The sequence below is a fragment of the Etheostoma spectabile genome, chromosome 9 (assembly GCF_008692095.1).
Source record: "Etheostoma spectabile isolate EspeVRDwgs_2016 chromosome 9, UIUC_Espe_1.0, whole genome shotgun sequence".
Taxonomy (NCBI): Eukaryota; Metazoa; Chordata; class Actinopteri; order Perciformes; family Percidae; genus Etheostoma; species Etheostoma spectabile.
The window spans coordinates 14587845-14601877 of record NC_045741.1 but is presented as its reverse complement, the minus strand read 5'-3'; the positions used below and the strand labels follow the sequence as shown (position 1 = coordinate 14601877).

The following is a 14033-nucleotide window of genomic DNA, read 5'->3' as shown; positions in this document are numbered from 1 at the left end:
AAATAAAGGAAACGCATTGAATGAGAAGGTGTGTTCAAACTTTTGGCCTGTACTGTACATACACAACAAATATGTTATATATTTGTTGTAGTGTAAGATAAAGCACCATTACCAGCAAATTATTTGGCTGAAAATCTTTCTCAGTCTACAGGAAATCAACTGTGAAATGCACCAACAGTGTGACTTTCAGGGTCTCTTCACCCAAGTTACAAAAAACATTGTCTCACTTTTTTCGCAGTTTTGGTGGATATATGAGACACCCCTCTCTGAGATTTCTGGCTCCAACTCAATATAATGCAGTTAAAACAAATTTGTAGTGCTCGCAGAATTGAAAAACAAATGACACTTTTTTCCACGGCATGTCTTTTTGCAGTCAGTGTCTCCATTACTCTGGATAATCTACAGACTTCACTGTCAAAGATTTTCATTGGGTGTATTTCTCTGGTAGTAAGCAGTTCCATAAGCAAAGAGATGTGAACGTCTTAAAACATAAAAAAAAAAAAACATATATCTCAAAACCTGGGAGAATAATACCAAAACTATCTGCATGGCTACATACCACTGGAAAGTGAGAAATTGTGTTTTGGATGAATCACACCTTTCTACTGAGCTTAACGGTGTTCCTGTTCCAACATCCCTTTTATTTTTCACCAAAAAGACTGCTTGTATGTGATATACAACTCACAATCTTTTCCTCATCTGTCAGTCTGTTTTCTGTTTCCTACATCCTACCTGTATTACTGATAACTCTCCTTCGCATCTGTAGCGCTTTCCACGTCCTTCCCTCCCATGACTGGGCCCTATACCGTAGGGATATCTAAACAGGAATGACACACAGAGGGGGGTGGAGGGGTTCTTCCACAGTTTCTTAGTACAGTAAGCCCACCACCACCACCACCACACATACACACGCTCCCCCTGCTTGCCATTTTCCCAAGACAAAAGAAAAAGAGGCAGCTAATATATTTGCAGCTTTGTGAGGGAGGGAGGGAGGAGAAGGAATCTGCTGCTAGGCTGGGCTTGGCAGACAGTGGTGTGTGTGTGTGTGTGTGTGTGTGTGTGTGTGTGTGTGTGTGTGTGTGTGTGTGTGTGTGTGTGTGTGTGTGTGTGTGTGTTTATCATGAGTGGAGACAGGGGTATCACTCAGTGAGACAGAATACTCCGGGTTCCCCCAGCGGAGGCTCCTGCTATCACTGCACCACAACAGTACAACAGCCCTCAGCAGCACTATGCAGGTTTCCACCGTGCCCCTTCAGGATAGCACAGCACAGCGAGGAAGAGCAACAAACTTTGCAGCACAGTGCTTTGCTACTAAAAATAGGCCTAAACTTCATTTTTATCCCTGCCCTACCCTTATTGTTTAAGAAGTTTAATTGTGGAGGGTTAAGCTATATATGGTTAAGGCATACAGGGAGCACTGGGGGGATTTGACACGTGACAGATCATACTCTATGGGCTCTATGCATGCACCTCCCCTCTTGGTGTCCAACCAACACTAAAAACAGAGGAAAACAGCTTTTAAGATCACAGCAAGTGGACAGAATGATGTTAACAAGTTAATTATTAACTGATTAAAAGCTAAACTCAGCATCAGCCATGGTGTTTCATTTTGGGTGTGAATTTCATGAGCGACAATAGTTTTCCCATATGCTTGCAAATATAGAGAGAGAGACAGAGGGGTGTTGTATGGAAATGTGGATTTAAAGAGGAAAGGAATGAGAATGCAGTAGGGCAAATGAAATGCTGAAAACTTTGAGGCAAAAGAATAAAAAAAAACAAGAAAAAGAAAAGTAGAGAGGCAGACAGAGAGACTGACAAGAGCGAATGTCTTAAGGAAGGAGAGGTGGAGAAGGTATTTGATGGACGGACACAACAGCAGAAGGATGGAGGGGAAAAAAAAGGGAAGGAGGGAGAGAGGAGCAGCCCAGTTCACGCCCCTCTCTCCATGCAGCAAGGATTCCTCCCTGGGGGGACTCAGACTTTAAGCCCCTGCCCTGCTTTATATTCCCTTGGCTACTGCAGCCAGATCAATCTAGCTGGATACCCAGTGTAACTCAACCTAGTTCAGTGCAGCCTGGCCCCCAGAGCCCTATACAGGGTGTAGTTGTAGGAGGAATTGAGGCTGGAGGCAGGCAAATTTGTAAATGTACCACTGGTGTACCCATATTAGAAGCAGACTTTAAAGAGGACTATATCGGTGTTTTTGCATGTGTTAGCCCATTACTACAATTCACATATACTTTACATTACTGTCAGCTGTTTTCAAAGCCTGCTGTACTGTTTTAGATTTCTGAATGTGTGTTTTACTGTACAATCCATCACAGTGAACATTGTGCCTGCTTTTCTTTTTTTTCTCAAAGTTAATTTATTATTTCCTGGTAATGCAACTGCAAGACTGATTTGAAAAGCCTGCACTGCATTACCACATAAAAATAACGTAACTCAAAATAATGCAGGCAAGATGTTCACTGTGATGGATTACTTAACTCAAGTTCTTGCAAGATGAGTTTTTATACCATATGAAAAAAAAATAGAAATCAATTAAAGCTGGGAAGGGAGTAAAACACATTCAAACGGTGACATCGTGAATATTATAAGTTGAAGGCCAGAGCATTTCATATTCGCTCAATGGTTCAAGTTGGTGACCTTTGGGGTGAAACATGTTGAACCACTACTTGCCCTTTATGGAAATCTCAGTACCTAAAATTCTAACTACCATCAGGAAGCTGTATGTTTACTACTGCAAACAAGCCAAATAAATATTCTGCTAAAGTTAACGAGGAGGACATCACATACTGTTGTCATATTTATTACCCATTTAGCAACATTTTCTCACTCCATCCAATGAGGAAGACCACAAGGTTTGTTTGAAAGCTTGAAAGAATTCTATAAAAATGATACTCTAGTTTTAATGCCAAAAGTCCTTGTTACACAAACATACAATCTCTGAAATAAATTAGCTAGTTCTTGCACAGAACTCTATTCAAACTTCATTACCTCTTAATTATAGCCATCCATATTGCAATTGTGCTGTGCGCTGGGCGGTTGAACACATAAATAGTTCACATTAATAATATCACACCTCACAGGATATTTCTTTCTTAAACTCTCATGTCTATGAGAGTATTACCCAGCTGATGCCTTCTCTGTTGGAGTCAAAAGTATACTTTAAGGTAAATGTTGAGAGAGACCAGTTGCTGTTTGAATATGTTTAATAATTGCAAGAAAAACCTGCATGTGCAAATCTTTTCCATATGTGTCAATCATAATGGAGTTTTAAGGCTACAGTGGTTTGCAGCAGGCAGGGACCCTGGTTATCCAGCCAGCATTTCAACAGCATAATGACATAGTCAGCAGGACTACTAACACATCAGCGCTGGAATCCACAGTGTCTCCACTCACCCTTCCTTCACCTCTTCCTCCCGCACGTTCTTGTGCCCTCTTCATCACCTCCTCTCTTCCTTCCCTTCTGCCTTATTCCCTCCATCCCCCACTCTCCGTCCTCTTTCACCTCCCTCCTAAACCCCCTGTCGTCATCCTAGATTCCCCTTCCTGCATACCCCACCTTTTCCCTCACCCTTACCAACACCCCTCGCCCCCCTACTCGCCCCCCTTTTCCCAATTAGTCTGTCTGTGTGCAGCTACCCAGCCGATCTCTGCCCATCCTGCCGGTGCTGGTTCGCTCACACAGCCCCTCTGGCGAACATGACAAAGAGACATCCTCAGTATTCAAACAGACACACACTGCTTTCAAATGCCGAATGGCAGGGTCGACCTGGGTGCAGCTTTGAGCAAAATATTCAAATTCTCAGCCTTTCTTTTTATGAATTTGCATGGATATGCATTCATTTGCAATGTGTAAAGACACAAGGACAGCTGAGCCTTGGTTTTGCAGAGCTAGAGAGGGGGAAAATAAATTATGCAAAACAAAAATGTATGATGGTATTAAACCTTGATTGGGTAGACTGGTAGATTAAAACTAGGCTCAAAACTCAGAAAAACTCAAAGTCACAAACAAAATGTCACAAAATGGCACCAAATAACTGATTAACTGATGACCATTATTATCATCTTCAACTACGTAATCAACTTCCTGAACTACTTCCTGTTTTGTCAGTTATCTCCAAGCTGCAACAGATCCTGAAAGGTTACTGGATGTGATACTACACTGAGAAACAGAAGAGAGACAGAAACACAGAGGCAAAAACATTAAGACAGAGAGAAAGAAAAAAAGCAAGAGAGTGAGAGAGAAGAGATCAACTGGGGCTTTATACTAAAACAGAGCTTTTGATTAGTTTTTAAAAAGACGTTAACATTGTACATCCTAAAGACACGGTGGTACTGGCTGTTACATGTTGGGTTTCTGTTCCTCTAAGGCAAACAAAACAAGGGGCTGAATCCTATTTCTCAATTTTTTGTTGATTTTCATACCTCCCAGCATATTAATCTAACGCTTTACAAGTATCAAACAATCTATATGAGCAACTTCTACCAATAACGTTTAACAGCTCACTATATCTTCCTGGACAATACCATTATTTTCCAAGCCCAAGAAATAAATGCAGGTATGGCGGTTACTGGGTGGAAGTGTTGCATGAGTAATATTACAGCTAAGAACTGCTTGACCAGGAAGCGCAGTGCGTATGTCAATGTAAACCACATTCTGACAATGGAAATTTGTTTTCAGAGTGCATGTCTAAAACAGTAGACAGTGTTTTCCACAGAATTAGATTCTATTTGTGGTGGTTGCTGACCCGGGCCGGGGGGGTGGGGGGTACACGCACGGAAAGAGGTGCAGACTTCTTATACTAATTTTACTGCAAATATTTTTGAACAAAATTCTGCAGATAATTCAACATTTTAAATGTAATAGTATAATGCAGTAACGGAAGGGTGCTTTCACATCTGACAACAAAGTCCAGTTCATTTGATTAGTATTGAATAGGGCATAACCGTATCTTTTTCCCCAAGGAGCATGTTTTGCTCCTCAGTTGAAAAACTTAGGAGTGCCTTCCATAAGGTAACTGCTATTACTGTTGTAGCTAATTTGTACATTAATACAATAGTGTTATGCATACAAAACATTATGAAGTGTAATCTTTTCTATTTTGAAATATTGATGAAGAAATTGTCTGTGGTGTAGAGTTACAGACTGCCCCTACAGTTCGGCATTGCATCTGCACCGCAGATTGTAGCAAAGGTAACCATTATGCTGCTGTTACGTATACGGGCATCAGCAGAGAGGGGGTGTGAGACGACATCTCTGCATATTCAGGGAGTCAGGTCAATGCCGCTGAAGCACTCAAAACTTTGACTTTCATCAATGCAACATAAAAGACTTTTTATTTTTTTTACAGGTTATGAAACTAACTGATAGCAGTCGGAACCCCGGCGGAGAATTCTTTTTGCAATTTTAATCACCATCACAATTTTGGTTTCACACGATTGAATTGGCGTGATTGAGCGATATTTTAAATGCGTCATTTCATAGAACGCTCCGGGTTTTTGCAAAGACAATCTACCGCTCCATAACAAAATGTCTGATCATGTGCCAGTCAGAGTAGTTCCCTGCACCACACAGCTTATTTTCTAGATGTAGACAGTCACAGAGGACAGAGTAACGTGAGTAAAATTCAACAGATAGCAGTCGGTTATACGTCGGTCTCAAGGTTTACCAGTTAGTGTCTGTTAGCTCACAGGGCTCTAGGGCACAAGTAATATTTTTCCTCTAGGTCGCACCTAATGTCCTCGCATCCACTGCTTCGCATCCACTGCTTCTCCACAATCAAAGCAATGTTGTTTATATGGATACGGTTTAATTTTGCGTAACATAACCCATTTCTTCTGTAAAGCCGTGCCTGTGTTGGATCTCTCCTCTACTTTCTTACCTCTTACTCTCCGCCCAGCCCCCGCCACACAGCGGCGCCGGGCCACACTTCTGACATTTGTCTACAGTTTTAATTGTTATTAAAACAGCTGTATATGGTTAAGCATGGGAGGCAAACCTGTATTTGTACCAGTGTTTCCGCTGGTAACTCTGCTGTCGCAGGCCACCACGGCGAAAAACATGGAAGAAGTTATTGAATGCAACTAACTTCAGTTCATAGAGTGATGGCGTGTGAGACGGAGCTTGCTGGACCTGGGCAAGAGATGAATGCAGTGCAGTGACAATAAGACATTTCATACACACAACGTGTGTAACTCCGCTGACCCGCCATTCGATCCGTACTGGACCCATTCATAATGAGTCAGCCATCTCTCTGTGAGTAGCGTCCATCGCTCTCCCTCTCTCTCCCTAGCTCTTTTAATCAGTTATTGTTGAAAACAAGTGAAGGAGTTTTCTCAGAGATACATAAAAAAAATATATATATCTACACTATTTATTTCAGATAGATAATTTTCATTTACGTATGTTGCAGTCTATACAACATACAACTTCAACATAAAAAATGTAGCATAATATGGATGTGAAAGCAGTTATAAATAGCCTATGTGACGATAAAATATTTTTGGTTCAAATCAACAAATAATCGTGATAATCAATCGTCATCACAATATTGGTCAAAATAATCGTCATTATCATTTTGGCCATAATTGTGCACTTTGTGTTTCAATGTGGTAAATACAATGTCTTTAATTAATGTTTCCTGTACAAATTATCATAAGATGGCCAACTGGGACCATATGTTAAGGGGAAATAGTGAACACGTTTTTTTTAAAGACTTCATGGTAAAATCCATGGCTTTAATTGAAGTGTAATCAACAACATGCATGAAAACCTATGCCTAGTCTTCATTACAGTAGGAGGCCAAAGCAATGTTCTTTGCCAGCAATTGAACAATTTTCTAGGAGTGCAAACATCATCTGATGCAGACACAGGTAGAGTGAAACTTAAAGGTGCAGAGTGAAAACAAGACAAAGGAAAAGACAGGAAATAGAGACACAGACAATGACAGATAGACAGAGGCAAGGGACAGAATAGAAGCCTGATTTAGAAATGGAATAAAATAAAAAAAAATAAAACTACAGAATAGTGAGGAGAGGTGCAGAAGAACAAGGGGCAGAGGCACAGCCTCCTCTGGCCGCTGCAGACCTCAAACCCTGCAGAGATTCCTTTCATTAGGCTTTAAAAGTATGCTGCCGGCTTGCCATTCTGACCTGCGCTCTGTGCCAGTAATAAGAACGGCCTTCAAAGACGGACCAAAGCAACAGAGCTGCTTGAGAGGGGGAAATGGTGGGGGGTGGGGGGGTGATAGAGAGAGGTGGAGGAGCACATGAGCCGATGAGGTGCACTTACAAATTTACAAGGGGGCGTTACATTTTCACATCCTTGCTCACTCTGCTCAGGCTGATAGGCGAGGGAGATGGGGGAAGGGGGAGTTTTCTCTTTCTGAATTTATTTTGTTTTACTCCCCTCCACAAGTTTCAGTTCCCAGTGACCCTTCTGCTGCGGCGTATTTGTGTTAAGGAAGGTTATTTTGGTTAACAATGGTCCCATGCTACCAGGGCCCCATGCCAGGAGGTGTTGGAAGGTGGCAGACTGATCCTCTGGCCTCTTCAAGCACATGCCAACACCTGACAGGTATATGTGTTGTTAAATCTATATGTGCCACTTCTATAACGAGATGAAACCCTGTTTGATGAAAATATTTGTCATTTTCAAATCTGCACTTCTGAACCCTTAAGGACATCACAGATGTCTAAAACAAAGACAAAACAAAGTCCTAAACGTCATTGGAAAATTAGCGTCCCAGAAGTAGCATTTACCCTCATAGTTGTCCTTGCTCAGGTTTAATAAGGGTAGGTAAAATGTTCTTCTTTTTTTCCTTTCTTTAGCCTGTAGTAGGAATTCATCCACTTAACCTCCCACTGTCCAGCCCCAAACTCATTCACCCGTCCATCAGCTGTTAATGAGTCACCTCTGATATGCCAACATTCCACCGGGGTAGGATACATGCCGTCCATTGTACTGCAGTCTTATTTTCTGCATTTTCCGCAATGGATGTATTTATTTATGTTATGGGGTGAAGGGGCGTATTGCTTGGAAAATAAGTATATGGCATCAACAATAACAGTGTGCATTATTCCAGTGCTAATAACCTGTCCTGCTGATGTCCTTTCTACATATCACAGATGGGCTCAGAGAGGGGAGAGCGGCAGTATTATGCCTCTGCCGAGATCTTCCACTGAATATATTATCATTTGATAGGGGGAGATGTCTCACTCCCTAACACACACAGAGAGAGAGAGAGAGAGAGAGAGAGAGAGAGAGAGAGAGAGAGAGAGAGAGAGAGAGAGAGAGAGAGAGAGAGAGAGAGAGAGAGAGAGAGAGAGAGTTGGGCCAAGAGAGCTGCATATGCCCCAAACATACAAGCATGGGCTTCATTAATGAAGTGCCAGGAGGAGAGGGATAGAGAGATAGTGCACGTGTGTGCACGTGTGTGCGCATGCGTGCGTGTGTGCGTGTAGCAGCCGGGGGGGATTTCCTTCTTTAAGCTTTCAGCTCCCACTGGGCTTAGCTCGACTGTATGAACCCTGATGTGGGCCTGCCTCTAACACATGGCGTCACACATACACCCTCACACACACACATACACACAAAGAATGTATGCATTGAAGCTCAGCAGGAGGGCAGCAGTGCAACACCGGCTCCTAAACATTCGGCTGTGGACGTCTCATTGACAGATGTTCACGAAATCTAGCAGAGGAGGTCAGGTCATTGCTCCCTCCCTCTCTTCGTCCTTCTCTTACTTTTTTTGTGATCAATTTTTTTTAATATTTAGAAAACATAATATTCACAAACACTTGCAAACAACACACTGGGCCATAGGGACGCGTCCCAGGGCTCTTCCTTTACAAAACATTCTATTTGTTCTGCCATTGGTTCCATCTCTGTCTCTGGCTGGTGGTTGCTGGTTGTGCCATGTTGTGACATAGTTAGGAAAAATACATCGTGTGATATGTGCAATAGCTCTGTTGGCAACAGCAGTATGTGGTTAGGGTGAGCCTGGCATCTGATGCTGTAAATATTAGCTTTTTGGTTGACAGGGACAAGCTTTTTCCAAGTGTGTAGATGCACTCTTTCTTCCTTTGTGACTTCAGCTGTAATACTGGAGGAGTTGAGCAGCATTTGAAAATGTAATATATATTGTGCATTTTGGAAATGTGTACTGAAGAATTACACTAGTAACCCAACAACGAGCTCTGGCAAATGGATGTAGATTTCAAGATTTCATTATGAAACAAAACAAGGTAATCATTTTTTACCACATGACTATCTCCCTGTTCCCTTTTTCTAAAATATTGGTTCCCTTACTGTGGTCTTCTGCAAAAACAGTTTCAAACAAACTGTAACAGAAGTTACATATTTGTACGTTTAAAATCTCTGATAAATAAAAAGTGCTTTAAATGACACTAGATTATGCTATTTGTGAATTTTTCTTCTTTTTTTTATAGCTGTAGTATCATCTTTGTCTATTGTCCATCAACATCAACATAGTCATTATGGACCAGGTAGGAACTAGTTTAGTACACATTCACCATCCATTTACTGTACATAGCTTTAGAAACAATCTGTTCTTGGAGTGGAGTGGCAGATGAGCCAAAGTACATCTGTAGCTGAATCCACTGCCGTCCACCTGCAGCTTGGGAAACACAAGCAGCCAACAGCTCTTTACTCCAATGCCAAAACACACCACCACTTTCTTTTTTCGCCGGTCACTGTGCGATGCTGAAAAGATGTGAGCAGCGGGGCGTAAAAACACTTTCCCTGCTCTCTACCACCCATCTTCTCCCAGGAAGCCAGCCCAGAGGTCAGCACAATCAGGACCCATGAGCAACAAAAAGGGCCCTACTTAGGCGTCCAGCTCAGTGCCCGAGCCAAAGGCCAGCTTAGTGGGGCGAGACTGTCCATTAGGCGAGACCCTGGAACACCCCAGGGATCTGAGGTGAAAAAGGTTAGAAGGAAGAATAAAAACACTATCAACCAAGACACATACACACATATTCTCAAAGACAAACACAGATCATATTAGGCCTTGTTTGACACTGCTGTCAAGATGCAGTGAAGGGGAAAGACAAGACCCTGTGACACGCTGAGACATCACACACACACACACACACACACACACACACACACACACACACACACACACACACACACACACACACACACACACACACACACACACACACACACACACACACACACACACACACACACACACACACACACACACACACAAAAGAGGTATGAATTTCCATCTTTTTCATCTCTCAGTTTCCCACACCTCACACCAGCAACACAAAACTGGCAGTAGCAGCACCCAAAAGCTGGCAAAATTCTCTTTACAAATTATCAATACTTTTCTGTCTCCTATCTTTTTGGAGGATGAGTGGGTAAGTTGGCACTCGTATAAAAGACTGTGGTCCAACAGAGGTGCTGTACGTTCCTCTTCAGCACCATCTCCTTCACTGATATCAACCACCCAACGCTTCTTATGTCAACCACAAACAACCACGTGATGCAATACTGTCATTAAGGAGATCACCTACTATGTCACTTATAGGAGGTGTTTTACATCTAAACTTGTCACTTTCTCATTAACTATAGAGACAACCTTATTGTAACAACAACATTTTGTGTTGAGGCCCCGTAATTTACGCTTTACATAACACAAATAGATGTACACTTTTGGATTGCTGCAAAACCAACATAGCACACCTAAAACCTTCACGCTACCAACTCTCCCATCTGCCAAACTCACTCACTGCTTTTCACTGTCCTACATCTTTTCTCAATTTCTTTACCATTTTGTCATGTTACACACCTCTAACCTTGACTTTATCGTCTTTCTCCCTCTAATCTTATGATTTCACCTCCTTCCTACTTCTCCATCACACTTTTGTCAAAAATCTTCTTTTAAACTCATCTACTTTTTTTCTTACGTCTTCTCTTATTCAATATCACGCCCTCTTTTGCGTGCTATATAAGGTCTCAACTGACGACCAGTGGGCCACATATCATTGTCTTTAAGTTATCATCTCTAGCCCCAAGCTAACCAACCTCTGCACACCCACCTTGACTCCTTCACCACCACTCTCACCCACTATCTCCTCCTCTCCTCAGGGTCAACATTCAGGGACCAATCATGTCCACCAGCTCCACACCTTAACCTCAATCTCTCAGACCAATGCTACTTCACCCAACCAATTGAGCCCCTTTTCCACCTCCCCCACCCATGGCCTGTCCAGAGCTGTGGCCACCAATCACATTATGTCAAGCAGCCTGTCCTGATGGAGTATGGTGTCAGAGCAACACTCAGGGTTGCCAAGGTTGAAGCCTCGAGAGACCCTGCGCCTGTCTCCTTCTCTCTGTCTTTGTCTGTCCCTCCCTCTTTCCCTGTCTGGCATATGACACAGTGGACTTTTGAGCAGAGATGGATGTACAGGACTACGTGAACAGAAAAAAAGCCAAATTTAGCCTGAAGGCATGGCATCTTAAAATAACTTGACAGTATTTAAAACTTAATAAAGAAAGGAACATTTGAATAACACATTTAGAGACAAACATGGCTACTGCTAGAGTGATTTGTAAATTTTGAAAAATACTGCAAAATTTTCCTTATTCCCATGACTAATTTATCAAAAGCAGACAACATGATATTAAGTCAAGACACAGGCCGCTCTAGTACAGTGAACTGTGATACGAGGAACAATTTTACAATCAAAAACACCTGTTGTAAACAGGTATTTTTTCCAGGTATTGGCATCAGTCCAACTAAACCAAAGGCCAAGACATTTTTTCTAGGCTCTGTGTTTTGCACCAAATTTACACAATTACACAAGGAAATCATGATAATTGAAGAACTACAGATACTACTTACTCCACCGAAGCTAATTAGTCCAAAATGCAATGTAGTGTCAACACAAATATGATTTACATGGGGTTTGTGACTCCATTGTTTTCACCTGGTAAACTCTTCCTTTACGTCAACGATCGCTCTCTTTACCACCTACATGTTCTAAATGCACACACACTCATAAAAAAGGCCTACTAGGAAATGTAGGAAGTCACACAAAGATTGCTCATATTGAGGGGAAAGCACATGACTACGTTTTTTTTTTACAACAGGAGTACCTAAGTGCAATACATATCACAAATTGATTATACATAGAAACATAAAGCATAGATTTACTTTTAGGATCAAATCACACCTACTGTAGCCTTGGTATAAATGAAAAGCAGCATGTTATACGGTCAACTCAATGCAGTATGCAGCAGGAAGATCAAAGTTTCCCTATTAAAATGTGTGGAATGGCCATAGAGAGTTAACATCAACTTTATCTCATAGCTGAGAGTAAAATCTATTCATTATTCAATATTTCCCTCATTTCTCTCTGGATATTATGCTGCAACCAGGCTGGTGGTTTATGTGTAATTTGCAATTTCGTTCAACAGTGTCTTTGGAGGGGAAATACAAGAAAAGGTGTTGAACAAGAAGGTTGATGAAGCAGCAGGGAGAAAGCGATATAAAGGGACAGAGGGATACTGCAAAATAGAAAGAAAGAAAGATAAAAACAGGGTTATGAAGGTGGAGAAAGAAAAAGACAGGACTGGAGACAGAGAGTGAAAATTGGGGAAAGAGAATAACTGGAGCATCAAGAGGTTAAACCAGAATGACGATATATGCCAAGAAAGCAAACACGTTATCTCCTTGTATGCATGTGAGTGTGTGTATGGTATGCAAGTAACTGGGTGGGTGGGGGGGTGCTTACTGTAACTGTAAAGAAGTAATTTGCAAGAAAGCACAATGGAGAGGGATAGAGATGAGGAGTGTGTGTTACAAGGAAAAAAAAAAAACTAAAAAGAAGATGGAGTGTGCAACTAGAATGTGAGCAGAATGTGGAGTAATCAGTGTCTATTTCATGACAGTAACACACCCATTTCATCCATTTTCATGGAGCATCAAATATGTTGACAGTGTTTATGAAATGCTGCACAGTGGGGGGAGTTTTTCTACAGTCAGCATTGGGAAATATTTTTTTTAATTGCAGCCATAAGTATCTTCAGGAAGTAGATATCACTTTAACACAAACCTTTAGGTTTATGTCCATCACCTATTAAGAGAAACAAAGCATAAGCACTAAAACCCAGTATCCTTGACATTAAATGTCACACTTTGCCTTAACAAAAAAACCTACATAAATAGACAATAACAGAATATGTGGCCATGGTTGGCCAGTGTTGATTCACAGTCCGCTCAGGAAGAGAACGGTGTCTCAGTTAATATTGATTTCTGCTTAGGAGTTATAAAAGCAAACAAACAAATAAACAAAAATCGGATTTTTTTTCAACACATTATTCTCCAGCTAAGGGAATTGACAGAAGAACAATAAGTTTCCCAGGCTTGCAGCCACACACCCTAAGGTATTTGCAGTGTTATATCTTTTTTCACAACAATCCTTTTTATAATTTGTTGAGTTTGTGTTCACTGTGGTGATACCCTTGTATATTTGCCTATAGTTTCTTTATTACTTCACTGTTAAACAAATCTGTGACTATCTGAAAAAAATAATAGGCCGGTAAATAGCTAAAGAAATCATGTCTAATCAGCACAAATTCAGAAACTTATCCAACTTCTGATGAGATACAATTTCATATAAGGAGGTAATTCCAAGTTGGGTAGAATTTAAAATCAGGAATCTGGAAAATTAACATAACATAAATGGAGCCTGTCAAATTTAAAAATATGTTTTTGCCAGCAGTGTTGGGCAAGGAACAACAGCAATTCACAGAGTGGTGAATCTGTGCGAGTAACTTAAACGTGTGTTTAAATACTGAGGATTTGCTCACGCTTTAAGTTTTGAAATGGTAGTCTGTTTGTGGAACTTGCTGAGTGTGTTTCTCATATTATCATCTGTTCTCCACAGAGGAGTGGACCCTTTATACAGCAAACTGTGGTTAGCTAGAACTAACTGGCAAAACCATTTTGTGTGTGTGTGTGTGTGTGTGTGTGTGTGTGTGTGTGTGT

The 14033-nt window shown here is 41.3% G+C and overlaps 1 protein-coding gene across 6 annotated transcripts in view; it reads right to left on the bottom strand.

Annotated features, from left to right (window-relative positions):
• Positions 1 to 14033, bottom strand: part of dennd1b (DENN/MADD domain containing 1B) — a 114152-nt gene that overhangs the window by 74607 nt on the left and 25512 nt on the right. For 4 of the 6 annotated variants that reach the window (XM_032526153.1, XM_032526158.1, XM_032526152.1 and 1 more), the window contains exon 4: positions 733 to 817. The exons of the other annotated variants lie outside the window; for them this stretch is intronic. In XM_032526153.1, coding sequence (XP_032382044.1) covers positions 733 to 817 — 85 coding nt within the window. The remainder of the gene's footprint in view (positions 1 to 732; positions 818 to 14033) is intronic. 6 annotated transcript variants of the gene reach the window in all.